General features: G+C 42.3%; 1 protein-coding gene across 4 annotated transcripts in view; it reads left to right on the top strand.

Annotated features, from left to right (window-relative positions):
• Prkn (parkin RBR E3 ubiquitin protein ligase) overlaps nucleotides 1–17,312 on the top strand; it is a 1,182,118-nt gene that overhangs the window by 569,382 nt on the left and 595,424 nt on the right. For all 4 annotated transcript variants that reach the window (XM_021186390.2, XM_029471043.1, XM_021186389.2 and 1 more), the window contains one exon: nucleotides 8,552–8,635. In XM_021186390.2, the coding sequence (XP_021042049.1) occupies nucleotides 8,552–8,635 (84 nt within the window). The remainder of the gene's footprint in view (nucleotides 1–8,551; nucleotides 8,636–17,312) is intronic.

Raw genomic sequence — 17,312 nt, 5'->3', positions numbered from 1 at the left:
TTTGACAAAGGAGCTAAAACCATCCAATGGAAAAAAAAAGACAGCATTTTCAACAAATGGTGCTCTCTTAACTGGTAATTATTATGTAGAAGAATGTGATTGATCCATTCTCACCACCCTTGTACAAAGCTCATGTCTATGTGGATCAAGGAACTCCACATAAAACCGGAGACTCTGAAACTTATAGAGGAGAAAGCAAGTCAGTCTTCTAAGCTCAGTTGAGGATGTAATTCTTTCACAAGTTTAGGTCAACTGCCACTACTATGTGTCCTCAAGAATCGATGTGGCAGTTATCTGTTGAACCATGTTTATTCTCTTGAAGATGAAAGCTTTGTTTCTTGGTTTTAAAAGTTATTTTATTATGAGACATCATGACAATGTGAATATATTTTGTAATAAGAACACAGGGTCAAATATTTCACGTGGTAAAGCAAGATCTTGGTTCTGAAGATGGTCAAATCAATGGAGAAGATGCAGGCCCTTTCATGAAGACCAAAACTTTGATACAATAGTCAAGATGAGTTTCCAGGACTGAGTAGGAAAGCCAAATCGGTTCCTAAGTATATTCAGAAACTGGGTACAGGGCCCAGGTTTCTTTGAGAAAGTGACCTGAAGTCACCCTAATGTGCACACAGATCATCAGGCTGAGGCTCTGTACTGGCTAGTTTTGTGTCAACTTGACACAGCTGGAGTTAGCACAGAGAGAGGCTCTTCAGTTGAGGAAATGCCTCCATGAGATCCAGCTGTAAGGCATTTTCTCAATTAGTGATCAAAGCGGGGAGGTCCCCTTGTGGGTGGTGCCATCTCTGGGCTGGTAGTCTTGGGTTTTATAAGAGAGCAGGCTGAGCAAGCCAGGGGAAGCCAGCCAGTAAAGAACACCCCTCCATGGCCTCTGCATCAGCTCCTGCTTCCTGACCTGCTTGAGTTCCAGTCCTGACTTCCTTTGGTGATCAACAGCAATGTGGAAAGTGTAAGCTGAATAAACCCTTTCTTCCCCAACTGCTTCTTGGTCATGATGTTGTACAGGAATAGAAACCCTGACTAAGACAGGCTCAGAGGTCTCAGAATTAGTGGCTCATTTCAGGGAAGCAAGGTCAACGTGGGGCGTGGGGACACGCTGTGTAAACAACACAGCTCTATATGAACACAAGGTTATACCCAACCATTACTTTTATCATAATCATTATTCTTCTAGAGATTAACTAGAAGTTGTCTAATCATCTTGCTTCCTCTAGTTCCTTTGTACACTAAAATGCACAAATATTTTCAAATGAGGGACTTTTAAATTATTAATATAGCATTAAAATAATTTATGAAACATATCAACAAGGACTGGACTACTAATCTTAATATCATAATCATTATTTCTTCCAAGTAATATTTGCTTTAAGTAATTAGTAGCAGGAAGTGGAAACTAAGAGCTATGACTCTCTTTACGTAGACTGCAGTGTTCTCTTTTTCTGTAGAGTCAATTCAACAGATGTCAGTAGCTCCGCATTCAGAGACAAAGGTCAAATGTCCCTCTTCTAAGAATCACAGGATATAAAGTCAGGTTTTAAAAGAATATGCCCTTTCATTTAAGTAAAGCATGCCTCTGTTTGTTGTTATAAAATGTGTGGGTTTTTTTTTTTTCTTTTTAGAAGTTTGACTTACAAGAATAAATAGGAACTCATTGCTGGCTCCATCCAGCATTTATGTTTTAATATCTCCTAAGTTATGAAAGAACAATTCCAGGAGATAGTTGAATTATTCACATGTTTGAACTGGCAAGTGTGCCCATGACAAAGTCACACCTGAGCCCTTGGCACCAGGTCACAGATGGCATTATTCTTTCCTTGATTTCCTAGAAATGTCTTTCTCCTCATCACATAGGGTGTGATAGGGTGTGGCTTTGGTGTATTCAGATATGTCATAGCATTGGTGTTTTCAAAGATGACCCCAGCAACATCTCCCAGCCTGCCATCCATGTAACTCCTCTTGCATATGTAGAGGACCTGTGGCTTTTCTCTAAGCAAGGAAGATCAGTGAGTGTGGTGAGGGCTGTGACTGTCCCTGACCACATAACAGGACACTGCACTGCAAGAGCCTAGAAAGCCAGTCTCTGCATTTGATGAAGGAGTCTCACCTAGGTGAGGCTCTTAGCAAATCCAAGGACCGTGGGACACTTCCAGCCAATAGGCAATACATAACTGATACCCTTCAAGTAATTCTGTCAATACCCCATTGTGCCCATGCATATTTTGATGGATATTGGGAGAGGTGCTCAAGTTTAGGGCCACTATGAATATTAAGTATATTCACATTTAACTCTTTGCACGTGTTTTTTATTATGGTTAAATAGGAAGCTAGTGGTTGAGTCCCATTTGAGCTATATGTAGTACATATAACAATGATTTTAGTTCACATTCTCACCCTTCATGTGCACACGTGTTTGCATGCCTGTGTGTGTGTACAGCTTTGTATGTGTGTGCATACATGTATGTGTAGCTATGTATATGCGTGCATGCATGTGTATATTCAGTTATAGTTGCTTTATATCTTGCCTATATTTGATACAGGCATATAAAATATATATTTGAATGAGTTTCCTTATTTTATTTGAACTAACTTTTACAGTATTCCATGGAATTTATATATACAAAAAATTGGATAGTGTGTGTGTATGTTTGCATGCATATCTTTACATATATAAACATATATAATCTATCTATATATATGTATATATATGTGTGTGTGTGTTCAATAAATATTTGGTACATTTAATGCTATTTTGCTTCCCAGAATTTTTCCTTCACCCCACCCCCTTTCCATTTGTCATTATTGTTACCAACCTTTGCTGTAACCAAAGCCTTATACTTTGAAGCAGAGCAGCATTAAATTTCCTGGAGGACGATGGACCCATAGAACAGCACTGGGTGACAGATGGAGGCCTGTGTTTTATTAGAGTTCCATGCCATCCACTACAGCGAGTGTCCTGTTCCCCAGGGATGGTGGCGCCTAGGGAAATGGAGACATGGGAAGAATTTAAAAATACCCCGTGGAGGTCAGTCAGTCCCCTTAGAATTAGCCTCTCAGGGCTCAGCCATTGCTAAAACAAACAAACAAAGACATACATTAACAAATAAATCTTCTCAGGCAGTTCTATTTTGAGAGCTAAGAAATAATACAACAGATGCCATTTTTGGAAAGTCAGCAGGTACCAGGCTGTGTGGAAGGTATCTTCTGATGCCCACAACCCTGCTGCTCTGCTTGAAGGCGGTGCTCACCTCCGCACTTCTCAGATCTGAGGAGTTAAGCTTGGAGTGGGTCAGTGACCTCAGGCCAGGCGTGTGGCTAGCAGCGAGCAGCAGCAGACCTCTAGGCTTTTCAGCCGTCTTCTCATCCTCTATGGCAAATGGAGACACAGGGATAAAGGAACGACCCGCCCAGCCCTCAGAGTGTGGCTGTTGGAAAGATGGCCTCACTGTTCTGCAACCATGTTCAAATATCAAGTTTATTTTAGCCCCTCCAGTTTCATTGTACTTTAAATTACGTCTAATTACTTTTTAAATGCGGCACATGTGACAGTACTTGTGACAGACATATGAGATGCCTGGTACAAGTACAGTTAAATAAAATTATCCTGCGAGTAACATGTGGGGCCATTGTGCAGCGGGACTTCATAGTACCATTTCAGAGAGTGGCGCTGGTAATTTATTTTAAGCAGTGATGCAGGTGCCTCACAAGAAGGAGCACCACTCTACAGGGCTCCTTTAGATCATCCAGGAAGGGCTAGTTGGATCTTCATCCGGACGATATTTGAATATAAAACAGCCAGCTAAATGCTTCTGTTTTCCCCTTGGTTGGGCACTGAAAAACGTAGTCAAGATGAGTTTTGGATTAGTTCTGTAACTTTTAGAAATAACTTTAAAAGATCACACTTTGTGGATTTTTTTACTTGGGATCGTTTTTTTTTTTTTTTTTTCTGATGTGCCCCGCGGATGTGTTTTGTCGGGGCTGCTGAGATAACATGTCTGTCCCGTGCTTGCCACACAATCAAAAGCTGAAGGACCTGAGCTTTTCCTCCAGACACCATGGAAAACAGAGGCACAGTGGCCCACTGATAGCCCCGGCATCTGAGGGGAGATGGAGATGCTGGAATCCCTTAGGCTCAATGGTGAGGCTAGCCAAATCGGTGAGACCCAGACCAATAAGGGACCACATCCCACAAAATCAGGTCTGATGGCTCCCGAAGAACATGGGAAGTTGACTCTGGCTTCTACACACATGTACATGCACGTGCACAAGCCTCTGCACAAACATACAGAGGAACATTAAAACAGAAATGTTTAACATTCCACTTCATGCTTTTCTGCGGGGTTGGTACAGCTAGGTCAGTTTCTTCCCTGTGGCCTCTAGTTACTGTTTCCACACGCTGGTGAGCCGCTGCTTCCAATCGCTGCCTCTCTGTGCTCAGGGGGACACCTAAAACTTTCTTCCTTTTTTTTTTTTTTCCTTTTTTTTAATTAGGTATTTTCTTCATTTACATTTCCAATGCTATCTCAAAAGTCCCCCGTGCCCTTCCCCCTATTCTCCCCCCTCTCCCACTTCTTGGCCCTGGCGTTCCCCTGTACTGAGGCATATAAAGTTTGCAAGACCTAGGGGCCTCTCTTCCCAATGATGGCCGACTAGGCCATCTTCTGATAGATATAGAGCTAGAGACACGAGCTCCGGGGTACTGGTTAGTTCATATTGTTGTTCCACCTATAGGGTTGCAGACCCTTTCAGCTCCTTGGATACTTTCTCTAGCTCCTCCATTGGGGGCCCTGTGATACATCCAATAGCTGACTGTGAACATCCACTCCTGTGTTTGCTAGGCCCCGGCATAGTCTCACAAGAGACAGCTATATCAGGGTCCTTTCAGCAAAATCTTGCTAGTGTATGCAATGGTGTCAGCGTTTGGAGGCTGATTATGGAATGGATCCCTGGGTATGGCAGTCTCTAGATGGTCCATCCTTTCGTCTCAGCTCCAAACTTTGTCTGTAACTCCTTCCATGGGTGTTTTGTTCCCAATTCTAAGAAGGGGCAAAGTGTCCACACTTTGGTCTTCGTTCTTCTTGAGTTTCATGTGTTTTACAAATTGTATCTTATATCTTGGGTATCCTAAGTTTCTGGGCTAATATCCACTTATCAGTGAGTACATCATGTGAGTTCTTTTGTGATTAGGTTACCTCACTCAGGATGATGCCCTCCAGGTCCATCCATTTGCCTAGGAATTTCATAAATTCATTGTTTTTAATAGCTGAGTAGTACTCCATTGTGTAAATGTACCACATTTTCTGTATCCATTCCTCTGTTGAGGGGCATCTGGGTTCTTTCCAGCTTCTGGCTATTATAAAACTTTCAATTGAAGGAACTTCTCCCTTGATATCTGGGTCACAGCCAGTCATGCCAATGCATAAGCTTGTATGATACCAAAATATATGCCACCATATAGAATTGGAGAAATACTTTTTGTTATAATCATATAGAGTATCATTAACTGTGGAGACGTTCAGATGGCTTTTCCCATGGAGGCATTGACAGTAAACATCGGTTTTGTAGGCCTCAGAGTCTGGCTGTGAGAACATATGTACATTGAGAGCTCTCATGCCCACCTAAGGCCATATACCAGTGAATGTGCCATGTGCCTTTAGTTATGAACACTACTCTTTGAATGTTACATGATTTCCAAGTCACATACAAGAGTACATTCTTTACTGTGCTTTTCAATAATTAAAGAATGTGATGACATTTCCCAGGCCATGAACTTAGTATAAACAACCACTGGTCTGATTGGGCCCAGAGGCTCCTGGTTTGTTCATTTCTGCTGTGGTGTGACCGGTGACCCTTCCTCCAACCCCCAATGGCTGGAGAAGATTGTCTTGGTGACTAATTGTTTAGCATTGTGTCCTGATGCTTGTAAAGATGCAGAGAGCCACCAGAAGGACCCACAGGAATGGGCAGTGATGAGATTCATTGCAGCAAAATGGCATGAAGGAAAAATCTACATACAGATAGGCACAGGGGAGAGGGCAGAGCCCCCTGGGAGCCAGTAGGAGCTGGTCATGCAGGCATTCTTGCCTAGAGATTAGCAGAATTCTAGACTGCCCGAGGGGAAGGAGGTACTGAACATGAGTCACATCCATTGTCTAAGCAACTCTGTAAATCACCCACATCGTTGATGCTACTTCTCAAAACCTTCAAATTCCCAAACATCAGCCAAGAGCCCACACTGAAGCAGACCTCCATAACAACAGTAGGCCAGGGCTTGCTTTCTGCACTCTTTCTGGGCTTAGCAGTAACTTGTAGACTAGCTATCTGAAGGTTCAAATTCCAGCTGCTATGGAATGACAGTTTCTTTCAAGTGGAGCTCAGACTCCTACAAGTCCTGCTTTTGTTTTTTGTTTTTCCTAGCATTGTGTGTGTGCACACATATCTATGTGCTTACATACATCTTGGGCATGTGTTGTTTGTGTGCTGTGGCATGTGTATGTAGTACATGTGTGTGTCTGTATGTGTGTCTATATTTATGTCTGTATGATGTGGGTGCACATATGTATGTTCATGGTGAAGAAAGGCCAAGCGTGTAGACTCCAGGCAGAGGCTCTGGCCTGTGTACATATCCACTAGTTCTGCTGGAGACTTTCTGAGCTCCTCAGGCTAATTCCTGGCACTGAAATGGTCCTCAGGCTGGCCCGTGATGACTGATTTACTTCCTGCCGTGTAAATGATAACTCTGCATCCATTGCTTCTTTGTCCAAATGTTCCTCCACCTGGCTCCAGGCCACTGGCTGTCAGACCACCTGTGCCCAGAAGCTCTGCCGATCCTCAGCTGTCTCTCCTCTGTCCTTCCTATCATACTTATGGAAGCACTGGCCACCCCCTGGCTGTCTCTCAGAGTCCCGTTGTGAGCTGTACCCCTCTGCCTTCTGCTGTCATCTGTAAACCATCACATTCCTGAACTCTCTTTCCATCACTGGGATCCCCAACATACTTTTTACCATTCCCATTGGATCAATGTAATTAAAGGTTAGAAATATGCTCTGAGACTTGAAGGGATACTGAGACTTTAGGATATTGTGTTGATATTTGTTTTGAAGCAGCTAAGCTGGCCACTTTCTCAATATATTTAAGGATCTTCTGTTTATGAAAGTCTGTGGCTACAGGATGCCTCTGCCCCCTCTCCTATTCCCTTTCCCCATTATTATTTCAGTCCTCGGTCCCTCTTTGGCCCTACAGGTATAGATGTATCCTCTGCTGGCTCTTGAATATCTCCAGAAATGTGGGATCATCATCTCAGCTCTACAGTCTCAGCCTCATGAGTCATTTGTGTTAATGCAGATCGAGAGTTTAAGCTGATATCAAATGATGCTTTAGAAGAGACCATGTACACATGCGTGTGTGTGTGTGTGTGTGTGTGTGTGTGTGTGTGTTCATGTGTGTGTGCACATGGTTGTGGCCCCAGAGCAGCAGGGACAGGAAGTACCTACGCATGTATTCAACACTACCCCTTTCCATGTAATTCTCATGTATATTCTCATTCAAATTTTTAAATATTTAAAATTTCAGTAAACTTTAAAAAAATATTTTATTAAAATAAGGACACTGCTGCCTGTCAGTAGTGAGGCGACCATGACGTGGAGCGATGGCTTGAGTTGTTTCTCCCTCATTATTTCCTTATAGAACTTTTAACAGCTGCAGTGCTGCTCTGACATAAATTTGAGAGTAAGAGGAGTTAGTGTTACTGCATGCTATTCTATGTAGTGCTACACATCTGCATAGCTCTCCAGTGATCCAGGTTGTTTCCCATTGGTTAGTGCTATATTCAAAACATCTTCAAATAAAATATATCATGTTCTTTCTGCTCTGAATGCTTTGGGCCTGGATCGACTTTTGAAACCCAAACAGTAGTAGAACAGACAAAGACTTTTTATCCAATAGAAGGACCTGTTACTCAAATGTTTGTTTCTTGATTACTAGAATAGGGGGGTTCAATCCCCAGTGCCTCTCTATGTACTGGAATACTGTGTATAGACCATGTCTTCTCTAGAATCCACATGCAGTGAAGGAACAGACTCCCACCTCAGCAACTGCCATGACACTTGTGGGGTCTTGACAGCTGCTGTAAAGTGAGTAGACCAGCTGGAGAATATTGTCACAACTATGGGATGGCCTTCCAGATAGCAAAGTTTAAACAGGGCCCTCAAGGAGTCAAAGGAATGGCAACCAGACCTGTTTAAGCCAAATACCAAATAAAGTCCTATGAATTTATGGGGTCACTCATGACCTAACAGATCCCACAAGAATGTCTGGGGAAAGCCCCGACTGTGTGTGTTAGCCCCACTCTCAAGATCGCTGTAGTCTTGTTATTTCATTATCTCCCATGATTCCAATGGGAAGGCATCACAATAAATAAATAAATAAATAAATAAATAAATAAATAAATAAATAAATAAATACGTTTCCATTTCTATTGTACACAAGGAAATGATGGATGGTTTTCACTTGGTTTTGGTTTTCTCTTTCAAAGGGCCCATCTTGCTGGGACGATGTCTTAATTCCAAACCGGATGAGTGGTGAGTGCCAGTCTCCAGACTGCCCTGGAACCAGAGCTGTAAGTGTCTGACTAAGTTAATTATTATGAATTTAGAATACAACCTCCTCCTTGGTGCCTATGTTAGAATAGAGGCCAAGAGCATCAGCTGACTTTCTCCTCTCTAGTCATGGATCCTATCAAAAGTGGAGTCACATCCAGATGTGATAACCAGTTCACCAAGACTCTCCCAGTGTTCATACCTTCAGCCTTACTTCCCTAGGAGCAGCCACTCTGGTGATGTAGGAAGGCAACTGAGAGAAGCTGGGAGTGAGGGAGCTGCTCTCCCTCAGGGATGAGCACAGCAATCAGTTGTTCAGCCATGAAAACATACATACGAGTGACATCATAAAGATGAGCAGGTTGTATTAGGAGGATGGATAGATAGACAGACAGACAGACAGACAGACAGACAGACAGATAGATAAATAGATAGACTAAGTTAATTGCCATTGGTCATTAACTTAACCTCAGTCCCTCCCCTCACCTGGAGCTTGGAGGGAGAGTCTGAAAGTCACTGGATTAAAATCCTGCTTCATTCTTTCGGTGGAAAAGTCCTGTCTTGAAGCTTCCCAGATACACCAGCCTCAAGCCAGCTTATTAACATGAAAACGATGCTTACCAGCTGAAACACCCCAAGGATTATGGGATCTACCTGCTAGGAAACGGGTGCAGACTCAAATGTGTGTTTCAAGAGTAACTGTGGAAACGTGCCCATTTAACAGTCCTACAACAATGTTCACTGGTGATTAAGGAAAAGCCAATGAAGTTGCAGTTCTGAGGCTAGAAAAGAAATGGGACAGAATGCCAACCCTGCTCCCAGCACCTGCAGTTTGTGTTTGTATTCCACACCCGCCAAATATTCCTCTTAAGTAAGGTTCATCTCTTTCTCACCTTGCTGTTTTCTGACATGGTGAGAAGACTTAACATGGCTGACAGGCTTAAAAGACAACCTCAGAGAGAAGCCCTCCTCCACATGAAGCCTATGCTTGTCAACAGGGGACAATTACACAGGACAGAGAATGGCAGCTCCACCACAGAACCTGTCAGCTTTTCATAGAGGAGGGGCTTCTCTCTAGAGATGTATTTTCAATGAGGTTTATTGTTGCTGTTTATCGTTGTTGCTATTTAACATTTCTATATAGTGTACTTTTAATCTCAAACATCCTGCCCTGCCCCATGCACTCAGGGAGTCGTAAACACGGATGAGGTACCAAGACAAATGTCAGTGTTAGTTCACAAACCTTCCCAGCCAACTGGCAGTTCATATCTTCTCTAACGAGCAAGATCTGTCAACAGTAAGAGGTTCAGTGTTTGAGCTGGTTCGTTAGACTGGCCTCCTCTCGCTAGTCTGCCAAGTAATCGCAAGGACACGGGGAGAAAAGGGTGCAGCAGGCAGACAAGCGTTCTCCATCACGCAGGGGCTGAGGGCCACAGACAGACTCTATATGGATTTCCAAAGAAAGAAATCTTAAGAAAAATAGTGGCTTCCATGTCAATAACAGATGTCAAGTTACAGAGCATCCTGGTGAGTTTCCCAGTGGTGTGAAATTAAAGTGTATTGTTTTATAGACAGAATTCTTAAGTATAATTTATGTGTGGGTATGAATATGTGTAATTATGTTATAAATACATATAGATCTGATTATGTATAATTGTGATACTATAGTACACACACTGTGTATGTGTTTATATATACACTATATATATTTAATAGATAGAAAGATAGAATAGATATGATCAACAGGAAGAAGGAATAATAAACAGGTAAATGGAAGGATGGTTGATATATAAATATATGTATAAAATGTTTATTTCTGTTATATAACTTGGATACCATATATTTAAAACTCAAAAGAGCAGAATTCTTAATCTATTTTTAGTATTTATACATGCACATATAGTCTAACTAGACCATTCTCAAGTAGACATATTTATCCTTAGTTCTTGAGAGAACAAACATGGGCTGGGGAGCCAGCTCAGTTGGTAAAATGCTCGAGCTGTCAGCAGAAGGGCCTGAGCTTGGTCCCCAGTATGTACATTTTTTAAAAGCCACACACAGTAATGCCTGTGCTGGCAAGCTGGAGAAAAGCGCATCTCTGAGGCTCTCTGGCCAGCGAGCAGCTTACATGGTGAGCTCTAGGTTCAGAGAGAAACCATGTCACATGTCACACCACAGCATCCGAGGAAGGACACTGGAAGCTGTCCACTGAACCCATGTGCACACACTCGAAGAAAAGAGCATAGAAAAATACCGTGTTTACCCTAACTTGCTTTAGACAAAGCACTTAGAAGCTGGTTCAAGTGCATAGTAATAACTTTTATTTTAAGAAGGAACATGGCATTCATTCTAAAATGCACCTTACCCTTTCCAAAACAACTATCTCACAGGGCATGTCCTTGAGATTAAAGGGGACATGATCCATCAGAAGTTTCTGCACTAGAGAAATTAATTCAACTTTGGATGTGGCAGAAGACTTCAAATTTGCTACCCAAACTTTCTTGTACATTTTGTATATTCAATAGCTTTAAGGCCTGGAATGGTGACCATTCTGTGTCTGTTCTGTGTGTTGAAAATATGTGTGTATCTCACTTGCATACTATAGCATTATGCATGCATTTCAAGCCCCCTGAATACATGAAGCCCCTCATCATTTCCCTACCAAGCCCCCTGGCCTCAGTGGTATGTCCGCATTTCTCAGGCAGCTGGAAGGATCTCTGTTTATGGGTGTTGGCTGGATTTCAGGGTAAGAAAATGGGCATTCCTTCAGGTGAAATGAATTATCTAGAAAAACAACAAATGAGCAAGGTCTTTACTGATATACATATATGTATTTATCAACAATTGATAGAAAAGAGGCTATGAATTTGAAAGAAAGCAAGGAGGTGTAGACTTGGAGGGAGGGAAGGAAGGGGATATGATTCAATTACAATCTCAAAAATAAAAGAAGAAATTAAAAAGATTCTTTGGATGTTGTTAATTTCACTACTCAGTAACCAATAACATGCATCAATTTTATATTTATAAAAAGTAAGAGTTACTTGAAATCATGTGTAAAATTACACCGTTTTGTTTTGACCGTGTGGTTTTTAATAGGAGGTAAACTGTTTTAGGTCACACATTTTTTTTTCTTATCAAAAAGCTGAGATGCTCTAAAAATACTTATGAGATTTATTTCACATGACATTTGATACTTAGAACTATCCCTTGACTATAATCAATAATTGATAAACTTGGTATGAGAACTAGAGAGCTTTTATCTCTCCACCCCTGGGCTCAGTATGTCACCTGGAGTGCTGATTTGAGGAAAAGTTAATATTCCAGTCAATGTTTCTGACTTCATCCTTGTAGAAAAGGCTACCACAAAATGCAGATTAAGTGAGAGTTCCCTAGCACAGAACAATTTTGACTTATAAGCCACTTGTATCTTTCCTTTCCAAAAGCGCCTTCGTGATACTCCAGTTGGGTCACATCGGCATGCTCTAAGGAATCTGAGACACGTTATTTCTCTCAGACTTCATTAGAACCTTAGGCAAGGAGACAGAGAATGTGCCAGCCGTACTTTCTGAGTATCTAATTATAATGGAACGTTAGGTTTTTGTTTTGTTTGTTGGAGAAAGGTGCAGGTTTCCCAGTGGTCCCTGAGTTTGCCACAAATAGCTGTCTGAATTTGTGCAACACATGAGCCGTGTCCTCTATGTTCTTGTGTTGCTCACAGTATCTGCACTGTGACAGGACTCCACGGACACAAACATATGCTCACACAACATCAGCCTGAGCATCTTCCCATGGCCCCAGCACTGTCAGAGGGCAGCAGGTCACCTAGATTTGGAGGCTGGCAAATGAAGTTGGGGGGAAATGAGGAATGGGCTCACATGCTCCCCTTCCCTGCCCTGTGGTTCCACAGAAGATAAACACTCGGTCTGCCCTTACCCTGTTCTCCGCAGTCATATTTTCTCAATTCTAAATAAAATTGAATTGTGAAAGCTTTGAAGTCAAACTCAGATTATGATTGAACGGTGTCTTAGCCTGACAAAATGCTCTCTGTTGTCTGACATGCTATTTGGGTGACAAACTAGAAACCTCTAACGGCATTTTTCAAAAACCAATCAAGTATTCAGAGCCAAGGACAGCTTATTTCTAAACCAAGTTTTGAGTACTTGATAAGAAAAAGTTCCTTGTTCTTTTCTGAGTTGTTGAGCTATTTTTATTGATGGTACTGGATAAAATTTAGCAAAATAGAATAATCTTCAAATATTTGTTGACATATAAAAATGTATCAATCTAAGAAATACTGTTTTAGTGTAATTTTATTCTCTGAGAATTTCATGCATATGCATGATGTTTTGAACCTCTTTAACCCCCATTTGCACCATTTAACTCAGAAGTGTCATTTTTAAAGGTGCAAGAGAAACAGGGTTTTTTTGTTGTTGTTGTTTTGTTGTTGTTGTTTTGGGTCTTTTGTTGTTGATTTGGATCTTTTGTTGTTGTTGTTGTTGTTGTTTTGAACGTATGTTTTTGTGAGTGTCTGAGGCTTCTGTGTCACACAATTCAGCTTTTCTTTCTCTGTGACATAACCCATTATTTTCATCTGAGCTATTTTATAACATTATGGTACAGTAAATCAACAAACATCTTCTCTATGGAATCATAAAGATTCTTAGCATGAGAAAAATTCATCGTTAGGAGATGAAACAGCAGGGCCACATTCCTATAGCTGAGCACCTCCATGTGCTGGCTCAATCTGCTCTTGCAGGGACAGTGCTCAGTGATTACACCCCATCTCAGCAATGTAAGGATCCATCCCATGATGTTCAAGCCTTAGAAACCACTCTGCCTTGCTCATTCGAGGAAGCACCTGCCCCACGTGAATCCCAAGTTGCCTTTTCTCTTGGTGTCTCAGCTGGGAACTTTACAACCTACTTTGGATACAATAGAAATACTGTGCCGTATTATTACAATAATGCTTGTCTTAGTTACAGTTTCTATTGTGACAAAAACAACCATGACCAAACATAATCTGGGGGGAAAAGCGTTTGTCATTTTATGCATCCAGATAACAGTCCATCGGAGAGAAGTCAAGGCAGGAACTCAAGGCCGGAACTAAAGCAGAGATGATGGAGGAGTGCTCTCACAGGCTCACTTCTTCTGGCTTGCTCAGCTGATTTTCTTATATACCTCAAGACCAACTGGCCAAGGGTAACACCACCCACACTGAGCTGCACCCTCTCATATCAATCACCAATCCAGAAAATGACTCAGACTTACATGAAGTCCCATTTTATAGAGGCATTGATTTCTTCCTATCAGATGACTCTACCTTGTGTCAAGTTGACATAAAACTAGCCAGCACAGTGTGGAAATGTCCCAGTTGTTTTTTTAATTGTCCATTAATTCCAGAAGTTTCAAATTTTCCCATTAAAGATTCCCAAACTAAACATGTCAATAGGGGAATGTAATTACAGTTTGATCATACCTTAGACAAGAGCCTCAGACAACAAAGAATAAATAAAAAAAAGAATTTATCATGATTAATCAGTGAAAGGCAAGCCTCTGAATCAGTGGGTTTTCGATCTAGGAAGGTATGTTTATCCACCAGAAGAGATGGCAGAATATGATAAAGTTTCAAAAATCATTGTAATTGAAATTCTGAGACCAGGAGACAAGCCAACCACGTGTCTCTGTAATCAGCACTGAATGCCTCAGATGGGGTGGCAGATTAGACCCAAATGAAAATATCAGGGATTCAGGAATGGGAGGTTGCTCGGATACACAGGAGGCTAATGCAGAGAGAACAGGAGAAGGGGGAGGGGGGGAGAGTTATGGGGCAGGAGAGAGATGCTTGCTGCAGAGCTAGGGAACTTTTGCTCTCTTGATCCTCCAAGCAGGTGATTGACATCTGGAGGAGGTCCAAACTTCATCACACCTTGATGGTGGTCATTAAAGAACCTCTCTTACTTAGATCAAACTAGCTTTCAGAAAGTTATCAGGGGATATTACTAAATTTACTTTTAAAGATATATACTGATGTCTTTATACTTAAGAACTGTTTTCTAAAATGAAGATTTCAAATGAAAAGTATGATTATAGGAATGACCAATTTGAATAGATCTCATGGGTTTGTGACCCACATATGGGCAACATATTGACTTCTAATGGTTCTTGAGATTCTTCAGTGCCTTTGAGCTCCCTAGTGTAGGTAATATCCATGCCCCCTGTCATTTATAGTTTGGGGGAAAGAAACCCCAAAGTGATTGGGATCATTTGTCAACTCTGTGTCTTTCCATGGAAAGAAACATGGTTAAGGCCAACCCCATGTTTGATTGCGTCAGTTACCCCGCCCCTTCCAGGAGCCAAGACTGATCAGGGAGGAGCTTCCTTACAGACAGCCGTGCGGCCAAGACTGAGTGGGCTGGACTAAAGGTCTCTTCTGTGCCAGGCAGGGGGTGCAAATGGAACCTCCATACACTGCTGTCCCAGCTGAGAGAAATCTGATACACCCCAGACATGGAGACAAATGACCATCAGGCAGACCTATGTGTCGATGAGGCTGAGTGTGATGGACAAGAGGACAGAGCAGAGATCAGCACAGCAATGTAGCCTAAGTTCCAGGGAGGCACGGAATAGTGCATCTGGCATTCAGAGAAGAGAAATCCCTTAGCAGACCATCCACACACTTCCTAGGGGAGGCAGGAGTGGGGAAGGAATAGGGCATTTTCACTGTGATGGTTGGCTAGGATGGAGCATGCATCAGGTTCAAGGGCTGAGCCTAATAAAGGGGTGGAAAGGTCAGGTTCATTCCACGTGCGGGTTTCAGTTGCCTGCTGTTGTCTGTTGGACAATCAATACTCTGTGTTCTGCTGCAGCACTGAACGGTGCTGATGACCTGGGGTTTGTCCAGAAGATGAAAGGCATGAGATGTTCAGAGAATTAGACAGAAGGTACCTGCTGACATATACCTCGGATGGGAGAGAACTCAGCCCACACTGTGTTGTGCTCATCCTGAAGGACTGGCCAGTCAGAGATGGAGGGAGGAATAGTCTAGTCAATAGGTCTGGCTAAAGCTACAGAGGGACCTGGGTGTGGCCGGGAAATAGGCAGAGCGCCATTCTTCCTTGTGTGTGCCTCTGTCCACTGCTGTTTAGTTTTCAGGGCTTTTCTCTAGAGGATCTTTATATCATGGAATCTCAGTTGAAGTTCGGATAACTTGAAAGGCAGGACTAGCAGGCTAGAATAGTGACAGGGCGAGGAACCATGAGAGAAAAGAAAAATCTGAAGACAATAAAAATGAAATTGTGTTTGTTTGGTTTTCGTTTTATGTTTCCTCCCACCTGAATCCCTAGAGCACTGTGAGTTGGGGAAATGAGCACTAAGGTCTACCTCCCTGAAAGCCGAAGCCTAACAAACAAATGATATTTGGGTCTAGAGCTGATTATAAGTGCCACACTTTTCTTGTATTGATTGGGTCATTAAAAGCAGCCATATGGTTGTTTTCTGCGTTCGCTGTTCACGTTTCTCCAGTGTGCTCCTCAGCGGGAGTCTGTTTAGTGGCTGATTGAAAATCTATCTTTATCTACAACTCTCTGTTATCTGCAGTGGCCAGAAGTGGCTAGCCCAGCGAGAAGGACTCCCCTCAGCCTTCCCCCCGCAACTGGCTTTTGTGTCTCTCTGTGGAGAACACATAGCCCTTCCCTCTTCTCACCAGAGGCCATCAGGAGCCCGGAGACAGTAGGATGGATTCACTGAGGTAGTGGTGAGGTACTTCTGCAGTCTATCAGTCCTCGAAGGTGTCTGAGCTGACTAACAACTGGAGCAACTGGCAGAGCACCTTCTCCTTGGAGCCTTGTTCATTTCTGGCTCTCCACGTTGGGAACAAATATTGAATAGAATTTTTGGAAGTTCATTGAACAGCTGTGAAACCCCAGCTTTTTTTTTTTTTTTTTTGAAAGTGAAAGTTCTTTAGCCATTGTCAATTTGTCTTCATCTGACGGTTTCCTCAGGTTACTGAGACGTATCTGTGTTTCCTGGATCCCAGCACTGTCATTTTCCTAAGGTTATCTCGTTTGCTTCTCTCTTACCTGCCACCTTATCCAAGTGAACCATTTCTGTGATTCCAGCATTTCACTAAAAATTACACGGAAGCTCATAAAAACCCCCAAAGTCAATAAGTGACTTTATAAGGATTGTATCACTTACCACAATGTCCTTCTATGCAAACCTTTTCTGGGATCCAATGTCCTGTTTACAATGATTATAAGTTAACACAAGGCGAGTATTCAAATTTGGACATTTTCTTGTTAAAACAATGGAAATGTTTTAAATGGCCTCCCTCCTGAGAAGAGCTACAGTTCAGCCATGCACTTTGGGTATGAAATGGTTCATTTGCATAAAAGCAGAGAGGAATGCCTTATGAGGTTAACTATGTATAAGCGATTATGCAGACAATACCCCATCCTAAGAGCAGAGCCTTAAAAGCTCTCAGCACTGGAGGTCACTCATGACTTCCTCCTGGGTCTGTAAAGCTGGCTGCTCAGCTGCACTATGAGGTCCAAATGAACACTGTGACCCAAGAGATCAGAGCAGAGAAAGCTTTGTCTGACCAAAAGCTTAACTTAAAATACTGTGAAGTCATAGTGAGTACAGGTCAGGACATGATTGGCTAACGTAAGTTACCAAGCACTGGGGGGGGGGGGGGGG

This window comes from Mus caroli, chromosome 17, assembly GCF_900094665.2.
Source record: "Mus caroli chromosome 17, CAROLI_EIJ_v1.1, whole genome shotgun sequence".
NCBI lineage: Eukaryota > Metazoa > Chordata > Mammalia > Rodentia > Muridae > Mus > Mus caroli.
Note: the sequence above shows the minus strand (reverse complement) of the source record. Positions and strands in the feature narration are given on the sequence as shown.